The sequence below is a fragment of the Caretta caretta genome, chromosome 9 (genome assembly GCF_965140235.1).
Source record: "Caretta caretta isolate rCarCar2 chromosome 9, rCarCar1.hap1, whole genome shotgun sequence".
NCBI lineage: Eukaryota > Metazoa > Chordata > Testudines > Cheloniidae > Caretta > Caretta caretta.
The window spans coordinates 54,854,601-54,876,942 of NC_134214.1; the positions used below are offsets into that span (position 1 = coordinate 54,854,601).

Here is a 22,342-nt window from a genome sequence, read left to right on the forward strand (position 1 = left end):
GCTTGCAACGCCAGACAGCTACCGGTCAGTTGAGAATCAATTTGGAGTGGGCAAATCTACTGTGGGGGCTGCTGTGATGCAAGTAGCCCACGCAATCAAAGATCTGCTGATATCAAGGGTAGTGACCCTGGGAAATGTGCAGGTCATAGTGGATGGCTTTGCTGCAATGGGATTCCCTAACTGTGGTGGGGCTATAGACGGAACCCATATCCCTATCTTGGCACCGGAGCACCAAGCCGCCGAGTACATAAACCGCAAGGGGTACTTTTCGATAGTGCTGCAAGCTCTGGTGGATCACAAGGGACGTTTCACCAACATCAACGTGGGATGGCCGGGAAAGGTGCATGATGCTAGCATCTTCAGGAACTCTGGTCTGTTTCAAAAGCTGCAGGAAGGGACTTTATTCCCAGACCAGAAAATAACTGTTGGGGATGTTGAAATGCCTATATGTATCCTTGGGGACCCAGCCTACCCCTTAATGCCATGGCTCATGAAGCCGTACACAGGCAGCCTGGACAGTAGTCAGGAGCTGTTCAACTACAGGCTGAGCAAGTGCAGAATGGTGGTAGAATGTGCATTTGGATGTTTAAAGGCGCGCTGGCGCAGTTTACTGACTCGCTTAGACCTCAGCGAAACCAATATTCCCACTGTTATTACTGCTTGCTGTGTGCTCCACAATATCTGTGAGAGTAAGGGGGAGACGTTTATGGCGGGGTGGGAGGTTGAGGCAAATCGCCTGGCTGCTGGTTACGCGCAGCCAGACACCAGGGCGGTTAGAAGAGCACAGGAGGGCGCGGTACGCATCAGAGAAGCTTTGAAAACCAGTTTCATGACTGGCCAGGCTACGGTGTGAAAGTTCTGTTTGTTTCTCCTTGATGAAACCCCCCGCCCCTTGGTTCACTCTACTTCCCTGTAAGCTAACCACCCGCCCCTCCTCCCTTCAATCACCGCTTGCAGAGGCAATAAAGTCATTGTTGCTTCACATTCATGCATTCTTTATTCATTCATCACACAAATAGGGGGATGACTACCAAGGTAGCCCAGGAGGGGTGGTGGAGGAGGGAAGGAAAATGCCACACAGCACTTTAAGCACAGCACTTTAAAAGTTTACAACTTTAAAATTTATTGAATGACAGCCTTCTTTTTTTTGGGCAATCCTCTGTGGTGGAGTGGCTGGTTGGCCGGAGGCCCCCCCACTGCGTTCTTGGGCGTCTGGGTGTGGAGGCTATGGAACTTGGGGAGGAGGGCGGTTGGTTACAGAGGGGCAGCAGTGGCAGTCTGTGCTCCAGCTGCCTTTGCTGCAGCTCAACCATACACTGGAGCATACTGGTTTGGTCCTGCAGCAGCCTCAGCATTGAATCCTGCCTCTTCTCATCACGCTGCCGCCATATTTGAGCTTCAGCCCTGTCTTCAGCCCGCCACTTACTCTCTTCAGCCCGCCACTTACTCTCTTCAGCCTGCCACCTCTCCTCCCGGTCATTTTGTGCTTTCCTGCACTCTGACATTATTTGCCTCCACACATTCGTCTGTGCTCTGTCAGTGTGGGAGGACAGCATGAGCTCGGAGAACATTTCATCGCGAGTGCGTTTTTTTTTCTTTCTAAGCTTCACTAGCCTCTGGGAAGGAGAAGATCCTGTGATCATTGAAACACATGCAGCTGGTGGAGAAAAAAAAAAGGGACAGCGGTATTTAAAAAGACACATTTTATAAAACAGTGGCTACACTCTTTCAGAGTAAACCTTGCTGTTAACATTACATACATAGCACATGTGCTTTCGTTACAAGGTCGCATTTTGCCTCCTCCTACCGCATGACTACCCCCTCAACCTTCCCCCCTCCCTGTGGCTAACAGCGGGGACATTTCTGTTTAGCCACAGGCAAACAGCCCAGCAGGAATGGGCTCCTCTGAGTGTCCCCTGAAGAAAAGCACTCTATTTCAACCAGGTGACCATGAATTATATCTCACTCTCCTGAGGATAACACAGAGAGATAAAGAACGGATGTTGTTTGAATGCCAGCAAACATACACTGCAATGCTGTGTTCTACAATGTTTCCCGAGTACGTGTTACTGGCCTGGAGTGGTAAAGTGTCCTACCATGAAGGACGCAATAAGGCTGCCCTCCCCAGAAACCTTTTGCAAAGGCTTTAGGACTACATCTAGGAGAACCGCAAATGCCAGGGCAAAGTAATCCTTTCACATGCTTGCTTTTAAACCATGTATAGTATTTTAAAAGGTACACTCACCAGAGGTCCCTTCTCCGCCTGCTGGGTCTAGGAGGCAGCCTTGGGTGGGTTCGGGGGGTACTGGCTCCAGGTCTAGGGTGAGAAACAGTTCCTGGCTGTCGGGAAAACCGGTTTCTCCGCTTGCTTGCTGTGAGCTATCTACAACCTCCTCCTCATCATCTTCTTCTTCGTCCCCAAAACCTGCTTCCGTATTGCCTCCATCTCCATTGAAGGAGTCAAACAACACGGCTGGGATAGTGGTGGCTGAACCCCCTAAAATGGCATGCAGCTCATCATAGAAGCGGCATGTTTGGGGCTCTGACCCAGAGCGGCTGTTCGCCTCTCTGGTTTTCTGGTAGGCTTGCCTCAGCTCCTTCAGTTTCACGCGGCACTGCTTCGGGTCCCTGTTATGGCCTCTGTCCTTCATGCCCTGGGAGATTTTCACAAAGGTTTTGGCATTTCGAAAACTGGAACGGAGTTCTGATAGCACGGGTTCCTCTCCCCAAACAGCGATCAGATCCCGTACCTCCCGTTCGGTCCATGCTGGAGCTCTTTTGCGATTCTGGGACTCCATCATGGTCACCTCTGCTGATGAGCTCTGCATGGTTACCTGCAGCTTGCCACGCTGGCCAAACAGGAAATGAGATTCAAAAGTTCGCGGTTCTTTTCCTGTCTACCTGGCTAGTGCATCTGAGTTGAGAGTGCTGTCCAGAGCGGTCATAATGGAGCACTCTGGGATAGCTCCCGGAGGCCAATACCATCGAATTGTGTCCACAGTACCCCAAATTCGAGCCGGCAACGTCGATTTAAGCGCTAATCCACTTGTCAGGGGTGGAGTAAGGAAATCGATTTTAAGAGCCCTTTAAGTCGAAATAAAGGGCTTCATTGTGTGGACGGGTGCAGGTTTACATCGATTTAACGCTGCTAAATTCGACCTAAAGTCCTAGTGTAGACCAGGGCTCAGCCAGAGGAATTCCTGCAGGAGCAGATCTGTTTGAGTTACAGTTTCTGTGGCACTGAGTTGTACAAAGGGGCTGTATCAGACCAGGTTGTGTAGGTTTTGGTCAGAGCATAATAGGAGCTTCTGCTTACAATAAGGACACAAGGAATAAAACCTGACTGGTGCCATCATATTAAAAACAAATCAGTCTTCATTTTTATTAACTCTTATGTTTTATCAAGCTTCTTATAGTCATAAAAAAACATACATTTATTAGAAGATCACTGGAAATAACACCAAGATCCTCAAGCTGTTCTCCTAAGAAAGATTACGAGGTCTCCAGTTAGACGAGGGTATAATACTGGCAAAACATTATACAAGGTTTTGTGAATTAAAATAGTGCAATTTTTTTTTAATTCTGATCAAGTTTTAAATAGTCAAACCCCAAGTCCCTGCCAGATAATCATACATTCACTGTAAAATGTTCTCATTAAATGTAAATGTTTGTCCTGATCCAGAAAAGGTTCAGCTCAGACTTGTTTTCAGTTAGAACAATGAAATCTCACAAGCCTGGCCTGGTAAACACATGCCCTTCTGCACTTCTCTCAGGCCTCTGGCCAGCATGGCTACTTCCCATATATCACTGCCATTGGTTGCGCTCTGCCTACTGGTGTATTGTGGCCAGAGGGGGAAGAGTTCATGGTCGTTACAAGGGGATCCTATGGATTTAGGTTTGAGGAACAATCTGTTCCTCAATTCCACTGCCCTTCAGCAGGCCAAGCCCCGCATTTCAAATGGGGTTTTATTTGCATATTTTTGGTGCTGAGGAGCTGCCAGTGACTAAGAGGTATGGAATCATGCTACCGATGTGTAGTCACCTTTCCTGCTGCCCAGCTTCTTAACTCCTATTTCTGTACAATCAATGCACCTACATTCCCCTCTCTGCTGTGCAACAGAGAGGAAGGGAGTAGAGATGTCGGTCAAGCGGCTAATAGCCCCAATCCACGAAGAAAATTAATGTATATACCCTAGTTAACACGTATATTTTCTCCTTTCCCTTCCTTGCGGATTACCAAAATGCAAGCATAACCAGATGCTGTCTTTATAAACTGGCCTCTTCTATTCCATGATGCCCCAATACGATCTTTGCCATCAAAACAGCCTAGTTTGATACACAATCACCAGTTTAGCCAAAATCTAATGAAAAACTGCAGTCTACTTCCATGAATTTACAAGATCTGTGGGCAGGATGATTACATTCTCTGTTAAACCAAGCGAGGGCACGGTGAATGGAAGAGACAAAATTCTGTCCTGGTAAAGGGGTAAAATTCTGGCCTGGTTAGTCCAAAGCTGTCTTTGGCTCAGGGTGTTGTTGATGGGATGCTGTTTATACCTCTGATCTCAGGTTTGTAATATCTGTGTGAAAAGAAAGATTACAGAGGGGTTGACATTACTGGAAACCCTACTCTGGGTACCAACTACAGTATTTCTAGTGTGCCTATAACTGTAGTATCCAAGTGTCAGCACAAATTGTTAGCTCTGGCTTGGCGCTAGTGAGGCAAATGCTATAAAGAAGCCCTAAACACAGCTGATCTCAGCTGGGAGTTATAGGGACAAAGATATGATCATGATGCCCACTAAGAGCTGCCTGTTGGACACCTAGTGGAGCTTAGCAAATTACCACCACTGCCATGAATTTACCAACTGTGCCAGGATTACCCCACATACATACAACTATGAGCAAGTGAGGGGCAAATACCTATAATTCCAGGATCAGGAACAGCACTGCCATAATCCTGCCATTTACACTCCAGAGATTAACCAGAATTTAATCTTCCATTTCCATAGCTGACTGCACCCACAAATCACATACCTAGATTGAAGAGGCCTAAGCTGCAGGTGTAATAATTTGCACATGTAAAATTGTAGGCCTGTGTTTGAAAACAGGCTGTAAATTGTCTTCCTATGCAGAGTAAGCAACACAGAGATTTTAAACTTCCCCACTGCCAGAAAGTGATAGAAAGCACAGATGGTCTACCAAATATAGACGCTGCTTACACTTTCTTCTTGCTGCGTGTAGCTCTTGCTAACATCCACGAGCACGGACTATGAATGAAATAAAAAAACAATCTAAAGTACAGAGGAAAAGCCATCAACAGAGCATTAGAGAGTTAAGGCTTTTCAAGGGTTCCACCAGCTGGACTGGGATGGGAGATAATTCTAAGCACTGCAGCATGGGAGGGACTGTCAGGTAAGCCCCATATATACAGTCCTTTACCATTTCATTACAATCATAAAGTGAGCAAAGCAGCTTTGGAAATTGTTGTTCAGTCTGTCAGTGTCTAAAGTGCAGTTATGAGCTAGAGATACAGTCGATACAGCAGGACATTCACCTGTTTCTCAGCAGCACGAAACTCTCAGGAACTAGCTGGCAGTGTCTTGTAAGGGTTCAGAATCCCTTTGGGGTCCAACATGGCCTTGACTTGCTGCATGAGAAGGACTGCCTCCTGTGGCTTACTGTATTGAATGTAATGCTTCTTCTTGAAGCCCAGTCCATGCTCTGCACTGATACTGCCATTATACTGTGCAGTCCACTTGTACACAAATGGCTCAATGGCATTCAGCAGCGAATGGCTGTAGGACTCAGCTGTGATGTTCAAGTGCAGGTTTCCATCTCCTGGAAGAAAGCATAATAGAGCTGGGTCTGAGATGATTCTGATAGAGAAACTGAATGACCCTGCTATGGAAATTTATCATTGGCTCTGCTGTGTAACAAAACAGCAGAATCTGTGTTATGTCCTGAGAACAGCTGTCCATTAGTATTCTACAAACAGTGGTTCCTCTCTTCAGACAGTTATGTGCTTGAATAACTCAGAAGGTTTCCTAGCTATTGTGCCATCTCTAAGAAGTACAGTCTGTCAGAAAGCCCTCACAATGTAGAGTAAAATAACTTTCCATTTCCTGATTTAGTGCTTTTAGAACTTCAGCCACAATATTTCTTGTGGCAAAGATTTATCTAAAAGTTACTTCATTAGGATTGTGACATTTTAATTTACCCATACCACATTATTCAATCTCTTCCAATTATATTTTTGCAACCATTTAAATCAGGGGTTCTCAAACGGGGTGTCGGGACCCCTCAGAGGGTCACGAAGTTATTACATGGGGGGTCATGAGCTGTCAGCCTCTATCCCAAACTCTGCTTTGCCTCCAGCATTTATAATGGTGTTAAATATATTTAAAAGTGTTTTTAATTTATAAAGGGGGGGGGTTGCACTCAGAGGCTTGCTGTGTGAAAGAGGTCACCAGTACAAAAGTTTGAGAACCACTGATTTAAATGTACCTCTGTGTTACATTAATAGAGTTATGTTTTCTTTTGGGCTGCCTCTGAATAATGATCTTTGATTAACATCTAAATATCTATTGACTATTTGGGAATCAAGATAAATCTAAAGTTTTTAGTGATTCATGTTCACTTTGGAAGCTCTCCCAAAAGGGAACATGACTCTTGACATTAATAAGTAGAATTAAAAATAATAATCCAATTTGTTATATCGTCAAATGTGTACAAAAGACAACCTTTATTAAGCAACCTCCTCTTTAAAGACATTGCTCTAAAATATCTTCAAACAGAGAGTGCTTAACAGTGCTCCACTTCTAATGACAGCTCAGCTCTGTTAAGCAATCCATTTGTCTGTCTCCGGAGTAGCTGAAGTTTCACTACATAAATTTCAAAATATCCCTTTGCAAATTCCAAGGCCTTTTTATCTGAATTGTATTATTTTAATCACTTTCTTCTGGTGGTTAATGGCTCAGCCATAATTGGTTTACAAATATTGCTACTCCCTCTAACAAGGACAGTGGTTACCTACCAAACATTTACATTTATTATTTGACTGTGCAGATCAAACTTATTGCCCAATTAAATCTACTCAAAACACTAGATAAGGAGCTACAAGGCAACATCTCTTTGAATAACTTCTTATACTGTGCTATTTTTGTTAGTAATTGTTAATGTTATGAAATCAATTTTTCCATTAAGCATAGGGATCATGTCTGAAATTAGTGGATTCCCACAAATCCTCACATCTCCGACTAGAGCTATAGCTCTCAGTCAGCCAATACCATCTAGTTTCCGTTTCTTAGAAGCTAAACTACAAAAGGAAATCTGTAATGTTTCCCAACTCACCTAGATGGCCATAGCCAACCACATTCTTGGCAGTCTTGCCCAGTCGAGCCCTGGTATCAATCACAAGGTCATATAGTCTCTCCACAGGGAGTGAGATGTCATATTTGTAAACACAGCCATCATGAGTTAGGGCCTCTGTGATCCGCTCCCTCAGAGACCACAATATCTGTGGTTCATTGGATCAAACGGGATAAAGTGGAGCGAGAAAATTAAAATGAACCAAATACATCAGATTTCACTCTTCATTAAGTTTGGGGATACGGGGAGAGGGGCAGGGAACTGTTATCCAACTATATGAGCTACTGTGATGGCCTTATGTCCTCCCTCTGCATATGTATTATCTTACAGCTCTCAGAAACATCCATTTATATTTGTTTGGCAAATTGGCACCATCATATGGTGGAACTATGCATGAGGTCTCTAAATTCATCAATTCCAGATAAAGCAGTACTGGTTAAAATAACTGACTTGCTCAGTACCCTGCCACTGCAGTCTTTGGTTCCCATGCACCTCAGTCCTGCCTTACCAGTACCCTGCTATCTCAGCCCATACAAACCATCTCAGCCTTGACCCACAGCAGCCTCTGGCTCTACATATGGGGCTCCTATCCAACTTTGACTGTGTTTAATTCCTGTCTCAGAGAAAGGAGAAAACATGTAATTTCATTTTCCTGGATATTTTAGAATGGCTATTTTTCTGTCTAGAGTCAATACTCAGATCTCCTGCCAATGCACTGGCTGCAAGGGAAGGGAAAGACTATGGAAGCATCTCCCCATAAACATTCACAAAGCCACCTCACTGTCCTCTTTAAACTCTCCATTGCCAACAGGGCAACAAAAAACCACAATGGTCAGGCAACTGGTGTGCAATGACCACTACTTATCATACTGACCAGGAGTGTCTCATTGTTTCCTTGTGCTCTCCTGTTGGTTTGCTGTATCTATCTGTTGTCTCTTGTCTTGTATTTAAATTGTAAACTCCTTGGGACGGTGGCATCTCTATTATGTGCTGATACAGTGCTTGGCACAATAGGGCCCTAATACAGGACCCTAGGTGCTACTATAATGTAAATAATAATCATCTCAGCTCTATGCTAGTACTCAAAGTTTGCTTCCCATACATGAGTGCAACATGCTGCTGAGACTGAGAGTCCAGTCCAACACAAGATCTTCCACTATACACACCACTGTAACATATTCCAAGGAAGTGAGGGTCAAGGTGTTGTCCAGCACTGCAAATCTTCCCACTTCTAAAGAGGAATAGGGTTATTCTACTCCATCACCTGTCAGCCTCTCTCTATTGTTTTGTTTTGCTGGCTAAGGAAATGAGGAATTTCTCTACTACTTTGTGCTCAAGCAAAATTGCATGCCTAGAGAAAGAAGATTCAGCACCTCCTCATTAACACCATAAGAGAGGGCTATGAGGAAAATATTGGCAGAACATTTAAAAACAGCCAAAAAAATTGTTGGCATATGTTTCACCACATAAACCAAGCTACAGCTTGTCCTCCTGATGTCAGGAGACTTGGGAACTCCTAAGCCACAGAACAAATTGTTTAACCATTCATCAGTGTAAAGTACAAACCCAAATAGAGAATTATTCCATGAGTGTTTGTGTAGGACAGGGAATCACCTTTATTTTCTTATCCTCTGTGGCCACAGTCCCATCTGTCACCAAACCAGAGGCCATGACATGTTCCAAGAAATTGTTCAGCTTTTCTTCATCATGGGCAGAATTGGAGCCTGATGTTTCAATTAAAATATAAAAGGGGCTTCCTGGAAATGAGAGAGGACAGAAAAAGAGAACAGCCAGTAGAAGATAGGGATTTAATTCAGACGATTAAAAGGTCATCTTGAGAAGTCAGTGGGTTAAAAATAAAGCAACATTCTCTACAGTTTTCAGAGGAACAGCCGTGTTAGTCTGTATTCGCAAAAAGAAAAGGAGTACTTGTGGCACCTTAGAGACTAACGAATTTATTTGAGCATGAGCTTTCGTGAGCTACAGCTCACTTCATCAGATGTTTACCGTGGAAACTGCAGCAGACTTTATATACACACAGAGAATATGAAACAATACCTCCTCCCACCCCACTGTCCTGCTGGTAATAGCTTTAGATAAGCTATTACCAGCAGGACAGTGGGGTGGGAGGAGGTATTGTTTCATATTCTCTGTGTGTATATAAAGTCTGCTGCAGTTTCCACGGTAAACATCTGATGAAGTGAGCTGTAGCTCACGAAAGCTCATGCTCAAATAAATTCGTTAGTCTCTAAGGTGCCACAAGTACTCCTATTCTCTACAGTGACTCCTTTTGTATAAGGTAGAGGGCTGAGATAACTGATCTTCCCAAGCTTCAGCATCCTTTCACCATTCCCTATAGGAATTCTGCTGGCCAAGGCAGGACTGAAATAGCTGGGAATGCCTCCAGAGCTGTGATATGTGGGAAGACCCCCTCATGAACAGCTGCTCTGCACTCTGCATTGGCTAGAGCGCACAGAGCTCTAGACAGAGCACAATGGATGCGATGTCCTCGACAGTTGGAAATTCTGCAAATATTTTTGATCTTGTCAGAGTATCTGCTTTGTGTTTGAAAGTGAGTATTTCAGAGTGATACTATCCATCTGTATGGAAATAAACTCTGCTACAAGGCATGCAGCTAATCTACTGCTTCCTTCAAGTTAACCAATGTAAATAAAGTCCAAAATTCTGGAAGGATGCACTTTCCTGCTGCATTTCACGTAGGTTCCCTCTGAGGAATCGCTCTCTGTTACTCTATAGCCTTGATGCTACATCAGTTGCTCTATGCACTGCCCTTGTTTTAATCACTCTTTATTGTAGCAGCTGCTGTTGCGATGGGGCCAATAACTTAAAATAAAATACACCCCCCCCATAATACAAAAAATTATGATTCATGTGATGTTTGTTTGAATGTCTCAGAATGACTAAGCTGGGGAGACAGGGAAGTTTGCTCAGTGATAAATTGTTACAATGTTACTGGAATTTATTCAGTCTATTTATTAGGTTGCTGTCTCCTTCCTACTCCACAGGACCAGACATAGTCCCTATGAAAAACTGTCTTTTTGCTATCTCTGGAGAGACCCCTTAATAACTGAACATGTAGGCTAAACGCTTCTCTTGCCCTAGCAGAAGACTAGCTGCTCCTTGGCAAGGTTGGAGTGCAGTGGTGGAACCGTGTGGGGAAGTCCAGACCTCAGTTAACCTGGATACTGGACTCCCTTCTCACCTTTGGAGAGACCTTTCTTTAGATCAACTAAGTATTTAGCCCACCATTCCCTACCTCCTCCCAAAAGAAATCCCCAGAAGATATTAGGTCTTTTTCCACAGCACAATAAAACATCAAGATACCTGGGTTCATAGCAAAGCCTTATACTCCAGATCACCTGTCTATGCACAGTACATTAATTCTAGTACCTGTCACTGGTTTGGACAGTTTGAGGTGGCTCTCAACCAATTTCATGCACTTGTCATCCATGAATTCGTATGCAGACAGGATCTCTCCCAACATGCCTTTGCAGGTAGTGAAAGTTCCAAGAACTTGAGAGAAACTCTGACAACCTTTCCACAGACAACAAACACAGAAAAAATTAAAACTGCTAATATACTAAAAAATATTACCTGGCTCAAAATAGTTTGTCCAGGGTCCAGTAAATAATTAATGATGTATGCTACACATAACGCGGTTAGAAATGTTTGTGATGGTAAATGTTTAGAGTAGACCATGCAAGTACACCTCTTACCTGACTGGTCTTTTTCATACCAATGATTTTTAGCAAACAGGACACCTTGGATCCTATCAAGATACTTAGGGCACCATTTCCCTATTCCCTAATTATCTGGGCCAGAAGGGTGGTGAAGCAAGGAAGTGGTGAGGCAAAATATAACCAGTACAGCTAAGCACTGGATCCCTTCCCTTCTCTACTTCTACCTACCATTTTCCTGAGAATGACATTTTGCCTGCCAGAGCTAAGCTAAAGCTCAAATGGCATGGTGACAGGTCCCTTGGGAATACCACAGATAAGAGAGTTTTGCTAAATCCGTGACCACAAGTATTTTAATACACACCACCAAACTCTCTCAAATATTTTGTTATTAGAAATAAAATCAAGTTGGTGGTTTACAGCAGTTTACTAACTTGTGACTCTCTCAATTCTCATTCTTTCCCTGCTTCTTCTGTCACTGGTTTCAGCAGTAAAGTTATTAAATAACAGCCCCCAGGATCACTGGACAGCTTCATCTCCAGTAATATACCCCAAATCAATCTCTTGGTCCTCTGATACTGTATGAACAGCATTGCATATTGTTTCTGGTTACCAACACCACAGCTGAAGAGTGAGAGAGGGACAGAGCCTACCTAGGAAGGCCAGATTCACAGACTTGGGTTTCCGTGGACAGAGGATAGAGACAGCAGTAATGACCCCCAAAGTCCCCTCTGACCCAATGAAAAGCTGCTTCAAATCATAGCCAGTATTATCCTTCCGCAGAGAAGCCAAGCAGTTCAGAATGGAGCCATCAGCCAAGACCTGGCAGAGGACAAAGAAACAATACTGATAAACCCTTCATTTCCAATTACATAAATACACACAGGTGATGAGCTGGTGTGAAGAGATAAGATGATCAGAAGCTGCAGCAAACCTCTCAAGAGAGCCCTGCATGGATACATCTGATCCATAAAAATAATCTGCAGATATCCACAGATTTGCAGGGCTCTACCCCTCAGTGCTGCAAAGTGGTTATATTCTTTTTTCCTTCTCCAGTTGTTGTCCCTCCCCACGCTTTTTCCCTATCACTTCTTCCACATAGCTCTCCCCGTCCAAGGCTCTCTCTCATCTACATCCTGCCCATTTTGCTCCATCAAATTCCTCTCTTCCTTACATGCTCTGCTCATGTGTCTCATGTAAAGCAAGGAACAGTTACACCAATAAGAACAGAAATGTTTTTCATACCAATCAGTGATCTTTCTCCAATGGACATAATCAGCCACAGTACATAGAGTTTAGCTTAGGACAGCTGATGTAACCAATGAAAGTAAAGTGCCAGTTTTAAAACAGTGAGGGTAATTAATCATCAGAAGTAGTAAGTTCTCCATCATTTGAGTCCTTAAACCAAGATTGGATGGGTTTCTAACAGGTATGCTCTAGTTAAAGATTGCCTTGACTTCTTAGACACATTAGAGATGAAAAAGACCACCTGTGTCATGTAATCCTTTCTCCTGCCAATACTGTTCTTTACAACAAACATACTAGTGAATTTTTCAGTCTATCTTTAAATGTTCCAAACACCAGGACTTCCAAAAGTAAGCAGACTATTTTACAACGTAATAGAACTATAAGGCATTCAGCCAACACTTTTCTGTGTTTTAAGTGAACTTCATTAATAGGCTGGTAGCACGACGTATTTTGCCAGACCTTAACGGTTTGCGCTGATATTTTCCATGCACGTTGTCTGCCTCAGCCCTGTATCATAGAAGATTAAAGGGTTGGAAGAGACCTCAGGAGGTCATCTAGTCCAACCCCCTGCTCAAAGCAGGACCAACACCAACTAAATCATCCCAGCCAGGGCTTTGTCAAGCCGGGCTTTAAAAACCTCTAAGGATGGAGATTCTACCACCTCCCTAGATAACCCCTTCCAGTGCTTCACCACCCTCCTAGTGAAATAGTTTTTTCCTAATATCCAATCTAGACCTCCCTCACTGCAACTTGAGACCATTGCTTCTCGTTCTGTCATCTGCCACCACTGAGAACAGCCTAGCTTCATCCTCTTTTGAACCCTCCTTCAGGTAGTTGAAGGCTGCTATCAAATCCCCCCTCACTCTTCTCCTCTGCAGACTAAATAAGCCCAGTTCCCTGCTGGTTTTAAGATTATATAGCAAGCGGCCACTAAGAGATAGCTACAGGTAGGATCTCTGTAAGCAGAGGTACAAAGTTACAATTTCCAAGTTTTAACTAAAAGAGCTCTCTCCCCACTTCTTAGCACTACAAGGCCATCTAACATCATTGGATGTTACCAGTAAGACAATGGTTAAAATAGGAGGTTGAGAGTTAACTTTTAAAATATCTCTGTATCAAAAAATACTCATGTAAAGTCTTTTAACAACACTATTCAGGAGAGCTAGGAAAGTAACATATTAAGGATGTCTGGAAATCTGGAGAATCTGACAGCACAGAACCACTCAAATGTAGGGCAGGAAGTAACCTCAAAAATCATCAAGTCCAGCCCCCTGTGCTGAGGCAGGACCAAGTTGTGACACCCTGGCACCCTCTTATTCACCATCACATAATTAGGATATGTTTTGCACAAAGTATGCCTTGTGAGGTACCATTCTAAAAGTCTTGATCTGATAGACATTAATCTCTCATTGGATTATATGTGCTACCATTGTATGTGAAGTTATGAAATTTGGCTAGGTATGTGTTACTGAAACATGTTGTGAAAACAGCCACAAGCAACCTTTCAGGTACAACAATAAAAAGACCAAACAATGTTAATGGCTTATTGAGGAAACGCACACAAACACAAGGATTACCCCAGGAGCTGTGTACAACAGAAACCTCTCAGAGACAGCACTACTGTTTGGACCCAGGTCACAGCAAAAGAACTTTCCAGCAAGTAGAAAAAAAGATATAAAAGGGGGAAATGACAACATGAAGGTACCTCACTCTCCCTATAACAACCTGTGCACATGAAAACACCTGAGGAACAAAGACTGAACTGGGGGAAGTGATGGTCCCAGGCTAAAGGGATTTCTAGCTATGTATGAAAACTTGGGAAACCGAAGCTGCTAAGCAAAGGCAGCTTGTGCCTTAAGAATCTGCCAGCCTGTTTATCACTCAGGGTGAGAATCTGCCAATCCATATCCTACCTATTTAGTATGTTAAACTCAGTTTGCATTTTTATTTACTGCATAATCTGCTTTGATCTGTTTGCTATCACTTATAATCAATTAAAATCTATCTTTTGTAGTTAATAAACATATTTTATGTTTTAATCCAAAACAGTGTACATTTGATTAAGGTGTCTAGGGAAAATCTCATCTTGGTTTCCACAAGTGTGCATGGTCCTCTTCACATTGAGGGAGACACAGACCGAGTGTTAAACCCATATACTGGCCAGATTTGACCAGGGCAAGACGGTACTGGTCTGTAGTCCTAGGCTGGGAAGCTGGTGGTTAGAAAGTCTGCCTGTAACTGCAGCTGGGTGTGTCTCTACCTGTGTGAATGCTGGTGAAAGTGCAGGCTGGATGGCTTTGCAGCTTGTCACAGCAGTTAAGTGTGAGAGGGAGCCCAGGCTGGTGGATCAGAGGGCTTAGTGGTACCCCAGTTCCAGGCAGCATCCCAAGGGCAACCCATCACACAGGTAAACCTAGACCATCCCTGACAGGTGTTTGAAGGGTTTTAAGAACAGGCTAGACAACAAGGGATTCCACAACCTCTCTTGGAAGCCTTTTCTAGTGCTTAACTACCCTTAGAGAGGAGGAAAAACTTTCTAACTCCAACCAAAATCTGACATTACACCCATTACTTCTTGTCCTCCCTTCAGTGGACATGGGGAATTGATCACAGTCCCCTTTATAACAGCCCTTAACATACTGGAAGACTTATCAGGTTCCCCTCTCAGCCTTTTCTTCTCAAGACTAAACATGCCCAGTTTTTTAACCTTTTCTCATAGTCCAGGTTATCTAAACCTTTTTATCATTTTTGTTGGTCCAGAGGAGAGCACTGTTCTCTCTAATTTTTTAGATCCATGTGCAGAATGAATTTTGTAATGTGCACCAATATGGAGCTGATGCATGGTGGGGGTGGGACCGAGGGCTTTGGAGTGTGGGAGGGGGCTCAGGGCTAGGGCAGAGGGTTGGGGTGTGGAGGGGGGGTGAGGGCTCTGGCTAGGGGTGCGGGCTTTGAGGTGGGGCTGGGGATGAGGGGTCCGGGAGGGGGGCTCAGAGGTGGGGCAGAGAGTTGGGTGCAGGGGGTGACTGCTCCAATTAGGGATGAATGCTTTGGGATGGGGCCAGGGATGAGGGGTTTGGGGTTCAGGCTGCCCTGGGGCTGCGGCAGGGAGAGAGGACTCCTCCCAGCCCTCTCTCTCTGCTGCAGCTCAGCGCCAGGTGAGAGGCGCTTCTCCCTGGCTGCGGCTGCTCTGGCACGCCTGGGCTGGGGGAGGGGCTCTTCTCCCTGGCAACTCTGGGCTGGGCCAAGGGAGGGGATCCTCTCCATGACAGCTCCAGCGGGCCTGGACTGGGCCAGGGCTCCTCTCCCCGGCTGTGGCAGTTCTGGCGGGCCTGGGCCGGGTGAAGGGCTCCTCTCCTCAGCAGCTCCAGTGGGTCTGGGCTGGGCCAGGGGAAGGGCTCCTCTTCCCGGCTGCGGCCGTTCCAGCGGGCCTGGGCTGGGTGAGGGACTTCTCTCCCCAGAAGCTCCAGCGGGCCTTGATAGCCTGCAGTGCTGCACAGCTTACAGGGGAATTTAGCTCTGGACTCTCTCCAGTTTGTCCACCTCTCTCAAAGTGTGGGCCGACAACTAGACACACAGTACTCCAGCTGAGGCCTCACCAGTGCTGAATAGAGCAGGACAACTACTTCCCATGTCTTACATAGCACACTCCTGTTAATACACCCTAGAATTACATTAGCCTTTTTCACAACTGCATCACACTGTTAACTCGTATGCAATTAGTGATCCACTATAACCGCCGATTCTATTCAGCAGTACTACCACCGAACTAATTATGCCCCATTTTGTAGTTGTGCATTTGATTTTTCGTTTCTAAGCATAGTACTTTGTACTTGTCTTTATTAAACTTCATCTTGTTGATTTCTGACTAATTCTTGAATTTGTCAAGGTCATTTTAAATTTTAATCCCATTCTCCAAAGTGCTTGCAACCTCTCCCAGCTTGGTGTCGTGATGTACATTTCTAGAATAACAGGAATATAAAAACAGGATGGTGGCAGGATACAGGATGGAAAGAAGTTCAGATACAGAAAGCAGCTACAAGACACTCATCTTACCACTTCCAGTCCCAGAACTGTCCCTCGGAGAGAGCCGTACCTCAACAGCCTCAGGCCTCCTGCATTTGTTGCCACATTACCACCAATGTGGCAGCTGCCCTTTGCCCCAAGGTCAAGTGGCATGATGAAGTCCAGCTCCTCAAGATACGTGTTCAGGTTCTCTAAAATACAGCCAGCCTGGCAAACAAGGATTCCTGAAAACAAAAGAATCAAGCTACAATTTGACACACAGAAATGGTCTCCTAAAGAGGCAGGACAGCGGTAAGCAATTAGGACCTCCTCTTTCTCCAAAACTTCTACCCTGATGGTACAATTCAAATCAAAAACAACTCTTGTCATGGCTCTATCTCCCTCCTTCTGAAGTCTGTGGGAGTTTTGACACTGACTTCAGGAGGCAAAGGTCCTGGATTGGTGTCTGGAACACCGGGGTACCAAATATTTCTCTCCCTTTAATTTTCCCTTACCGCAACTTTTTAAGAACTTTAATGTTCACATCAACCAGAGGTTTTCTCATTCCCCAAGTCCAACCACATATGCATACTTTTCCCATTTCTCTCCTCCACAAATGCCAGTGCAGACTGGCCATAAACCTGGCAGATCCTTTCTTCAATACAGCTGTAATTTATGTCCTACCCTTTACTATCAGATCCAGATAGTATCCCATACGGATTTCTTAAACAGATACTGGGATGAGTTCAGGTACTCCTTTTCCTTCCCCCAGTCTCCATGTACTATCAGAAACAACATCAGAAGAATCCTGGATTCAGGAAGCCCCTGCTGCCTCCTCGTGGTGCTTCTGGTCTGGATCCCTGCTGATACTACACTAAGCACCTCTCAGAAGGAGGGCAGGATTCAGAGGACTAAAAGATGAGCCCTTTTACATTAGAAGAAATATATTTACCAGACACACTGTTAAAGCTGATGACCTGGTTCATCAGAGCTGTGGAGAGAATAATCTCATCAAAGACAGGAACGCTGCCCCCCACAAGGCCAGTGTTACCTCCCTGGGGGTTTACCGCCAAGTTCCTTTTGTTACAATACCTGAAAGGGAACACATTGTTCAAAGGTCACACTGCTCAGAGCCATGCCCCACCTCCCTTCTGCATGCCTCTGGGAGATTTGTTCTCACATGCACATGTGCAGTTGGATGAATCGGTTGTCCTCATCAACACTAATTATTTCAGTCCTAAAAACTGAATTTGAGATGAAGGGCCAGTTTCAGATAGCGAGTGAGAAAACACAACTCCTGCTGATGCCAATAGGCCTTGAATAAAGGAATATAAATGTAGGACCAATACAATATTTTTACTCCCAACAGTCGTCAATTCCTTTTAGAAACTAATTCTTCATGAGGCTGCCTTTGTTAGCAAATCTCTATCACACTGCTGCATGTTCTTTCCACCTCATCACATGGGATTTTCATTTCTTTGGTTTTGCTGGGGCTCCATGTCCCCCAGCGCAGCGGTGTGTGGGAGCTCCAGGGTCCCCCTGCCCATGGGACTGGGCAGCAGCGGGGAGTTCCCCCGCCACCGGGCAACTGCAGCATCTGTCGGCCACCCACTGCCTGCTGGGCAGCTGCAGGGAGTTCTCCGACCTGCGGCTGGGCAGCTGCAGGGGGCCCCCTGCCACGGCTAGGCAGCTGCGGGATCCGCCGGCCACTTGCCACAGCTGGGCAGCTAAGGAGTCCCCCCCACCAGGGTGAAGGCTGGGAGCTGTGGGGGCAGGGCTGGCTGGGAGCTCTAGCCCCAGGTTAGAAAATGTCATGGAGGTCAATGGAAGTCATGGAATCCGCGACTTCTGTGACCTCATCGTAGCCTTATTTATAGAGAACTATGGGTGTGTGCAGGACATCTTACAGAACAAGTAAAAAGACAGGTCTCTGCCCCACAGAGCTTACAATCTAATTCCAAAATTGCAGTCTAAGTTAATTCCCTGCTTAGACCTCATACACACGTACAGGGTGGAGGATTAAGAAAGGACCAAGAACAGAAGGCCAATTCAGACTCTTAGAGGGAATACAGGATACTATCAGGAACAGCTGTTTACTAACAAGGGGCCTTCAAGAAGGTAAAGTGCCACAACCAGTTCTTACACAGCTGTGATGCATCTCAGGATAAGGACTATGTAGTTATGTAAAAATATTTTTAGTTTCTCTTGTAACTAATGGACTTTAAAAATCGCCTCTAAAACCTTTTAGAACTCGGAAAATATGGTGTTCTTTTGTTGCTGAACCAAGAGATATCCTGAATCCTGCAAGTTCCAGTTGTATTAAGTGTACAAAGCTGCAGTGTACTAGAAAATATTTCAAAAATGCAGATCTTGATGGTAGAAGGTTTTAGGGTCACTTTACATTTTGTTGTAACACACCTGGTATTGGGCTCATACACTGTTGTAAAATATGATCAACCTTTTTAACTGTCTGAACCACCAAGTGGTGAGCCTGTGTACTGCTGCTAAATTAGGGCTCGATTCTACACCCAGTGACACCTAGGAAAGTATTGTCATTGACTTCAAAAGATATAGAATCAGATCTTCAGGTTCAGGAGCTGTTTGAAGCTGGGATCAGGCTCAAGGTTTCTCTGGGAGGATTTATTTTGAATCTCTTATTTTATCTTCCTTTTGTTCTCCTAATCTCCTTTTTCCCCTTTGGCTATTTTTCTCCTTCAGCCTGAGCTTGTTGTGACCTTCCGAGGGTGGTCCCTTCCTACTATTGGCACTGTTTCCAATTAGGTCAGTTCAGTGGAGCAGAGAAATCACTAGTGATGAGACGTCGCCCTCTAAACCCCCCCCCGCTGCACACACACACTCTACTACTTAGTATTTTCTAATCAGGGCCACAGGTGTGTGGACCTGAGAAGCCAGATGTTTCCCATTTGGCATTTATAATATTTGTTACTTGTTCTCAGTGATCACATTGCTAGTTAGGAACCCATTACCTTTCCTAACCATTTGAAAGCTCTCTTGGTCTAGCTTTTATAGTTAGACTGGATTTTGCTCATTCATGCACATTACCTGGTTTCTTGATTAAATCCGGTATCAATGTCAAATGATATAATGAGAAAGTTAGTAGAACAGAGCAAAGACAGAATTCAGAGATAATAAAACAGAAGCACTAAGTAGCAAAGATCAGTTAAAAAGATGTAAATTACCTGAGAATCTCAGATACCTCTGCTGCTGTCCGTGGCCTCAGCAACATAGTACTGCAGCCTGCAATGGAAGTAAGGTATGGTAAAATCAATCTGAAGCAAAGACTGTGGCCAAAAAGAAAAACCTGACATCTTTTGGTATTTCTGACACTAGTGGCAACAGAACATGCCAGGGCCACCTGCACCATGAGGTTCAATTATGAGGTGAGGTTACTTGTTCCTTGGTCTAGGAGCACAGGAAAAATCATGGAAGAAACATGTTCCTGCAATGCTCCAATAGTAACCAAACTCACTGATCAGAAATGACATTGATCGGCTGCAAAGGGAGCAGTCCTATAATAACAGGAATAATACCGAGCTCTTATATAGTGTTTTTTATCTATGCTTTCCAAGCACTTTACTAAAGAGGTAAATATCATTATTCTCATTTTACAATTAGTCAGAGTACGTTGCTATGGTGAGGACATGAGATGGTCAGAAAATAAAAGAGATTAAATGGCAATAGTTTTGGCAAATACCAGCTCTCATGTGACTGGATTTTTTCCCACAGAAGAACTTGGATAATTGGCCAGATGTAATAATGGGTGACTTTCACCTCTCCCTGAAGTACTGTACACATAGTCTGCTAGAAAAAGCAGGGTTCATAATGAGGTAAATCACTGGTAAGGCCCTACCAAATTCTCGGCTATCAAAAACGTGTCACGGACCGTGAAATCTGGTCTCCTCCCGTGAAATCTGGTCTTTTGTGTGCTTTTACCCTATACTATACAGATTTCATGGGGGGAGACCAGTGTTTCTCATATTGGGGGTCCTGACCCAAAAGGGAGTTTCTAGGGGTTGGAAGGTTATTTTACGGGGGGTCACAGTACTGCCACTATTACTTCTATGCTACCTGCAGAGCTGGGTGGCTGCAGAGTGGCAGCTATTGGCTGGGTGCTCAGCTCTGAAGGCAGTACCCTACCATCAGCAGTGCAGAAGTAAGGGTGACATACCATACCATGTCAACCTTCCGCACTGCAGCCTTCAGAGCTGGGCAGCCAGAGAGTGGCGGCTACTGACTGAAGGTTTAGCGCTGCAGGCAGCAGAGCAGAAGAAGGGTGGCAATACCACACCTTGCCATCCTTACTTCTGCGCTGCTGCTGGTGGTGGCTCTGCCTTCAGAGTTGGGATCCTGGCCAGCAGCCACCGCTCTCCAGCTCTGAAGGCAGCACAGAAGTAAGGATAGCAGTACCGCAACACCCCCTACAATAATCTTTTACACACACACACACACACACAACTCCTTTTTGGGTCAAGATGCCTACAATTACAACACCATGAAATTTTATATTTAAATAGCTGAAATCATGAAACTTATGATTTTAAAAATCCTATGATCATGAAATGACCAAAATGGATCATGAATGTGTTAGGGCCCTAATCATTGGTCTGCTCCACAGAGACAAATCTTAAATTTCCTAAATTAGCTCTGCTCAGTCTGGTGTTCTGCTTCATTGCCTTGGCATTGGCAACCATGAAAAACGTATGCCATTTTCCATGCTAAGAGAATAAATAAGAGACACGAAAACTCCAATAACAATCACTCTCTCAAAAATAAGTTAGCTGTGTTGAAGACTGACGAATAATACCCTACTGTAGGGTATTTTAACACCTTGCTCTAAATACTCACTGGGTCAGTGAGTTTAATGATGATACAAGGTAAGTACTTTATAGAGCTCTCACATATCTACAGGCACCCTTGCATTTTTAGACTAATTTTCAGGGACAACATCCAATAGCTCCATCTTGAGGATAATCAAAGGAAGATTTGACTATCTGAAGATTTCAAATGAACACCCTTATTTTTAAGATGGATACCATACTCTAAAAGAAAAAAATAAAACATAATTGACTGCTTAGTGGATGAATTTCACTATAAATGAACTATTTCAAAAGCAAGGTAAAACTTTGGGTATATGTAAACAAAAACATAATTTAACAGTTAACCAAAAGAGCTGATTGGGAAATATTTTTTGTTCCAATGAAAAATTCTGACAAAAATGAGAGTTTTGACCCAAAAAAATTAATAGGAAAGTATTTTTGAAATAAAAATTTCAACCAGCTCTAATAACCAAACTTGATTCTGTAGGATTTGTATAAGTAAGTAGCAGCACAAACTTGGCACCAGAGTTGATGTTTCTGCCTACAGATTTTTCATACTGCTAATCATGGTGAAAAGGGGGTAGGGTGTGTCAAAATGTTAAAACACCTACCTCGGACTGACTGCAGCCAGTCCACATTAAACAGTCTCAGTTCATCTGGGTCTGTGATGACTCTACCAGGTATAAGGTGCTCAAAAAAAGCTAAATCACTATCAGAAACATGAGAGAAGGGCAGCCTCTGAACACCATACCGCTCACTAGTCAGCATCACTTCCTTGGGGCTGATGGAGGTTGTAGAGAGAGCTCCCTTGCCCAGCAGACTGGTGCCCGATAGGATGGGTGGCCTGGACACTGGTATCCTGTATAGCTCTGCTAGTTTCTTCTGCTTAAGTGTCCACTTAGCAGTAGCACTGGTCCACACTGCCAAGAATCTCTTATGGCCGTTCATCTGCCATCTTGGTAGGGTCCAACAGCACCAAACCAAACGAAGCTGGACGAGAGAGGAAACTGTCATGGTTGCCCTGAAATGCAAACAGAGGATTAACACACAGTTTCAATTCTTCCTGCTGCTCTTCAGGTCCAGGGAAAGTCATGCCTGACTAATCTAATTGCCTTCTATGATGAGATAACTGGTTCTGTGGATGAAGGGAAAGCAGTGGACGTGTTATTCCTCGACTTTAGCAAA

General features: G+C 44.3%; 1 protein-coding gene across 7 annotated transcripts in view; it reads right to left on the reverse strand.

The window, feature by feature from the left end:
- D2HGDH (D-2-hydroxyglutarate dehydrogenase) overlaps positions 1-22,342 on the reverse strand; it is a 46,159-nt gene that overhangs the window by 18,503 nt on the left and 5,314 nt on the right. The window contains exons 2-11 of one of the 7 annotated variants that reach the window (XM_075132302.1): positions 21,769-22,178; positions 19,520-19,577; positions 17,272-17,411; positions 16,371-16,564; positions 11,723-11,891; positions 10,783-10,926; positions 8,986-9,128; positions 7,354-7,519; positions 5,558-5,841; positions 2,285-2,849 (exon numbers count right to left, since the gene is read on the reverse strand). In XM_075132302.1, coding sequence (XP_074988403.1) covers positions 5,582-5,841; positions 7,354-7,519; positions 8,986-9,128; positions 10,783-10,926; positions 11,723-11,891; positions 16,371-16,564; positions 17,272-17,411; positions 19,520-19,577; positions 21,769-22,171 — 1,677 coding nt within the window. In that variant the 5' untranslated portion in view covers positions 22,172-22,178 and the 3' untranslated portion in view covers positions 2,285-2,849; positions 5,558-5,581. The other 6 variants (XM_075132300.1, XM_048863562.2, XM_075132301.1 and 3 more) reach the window with 6 other exon arrangements.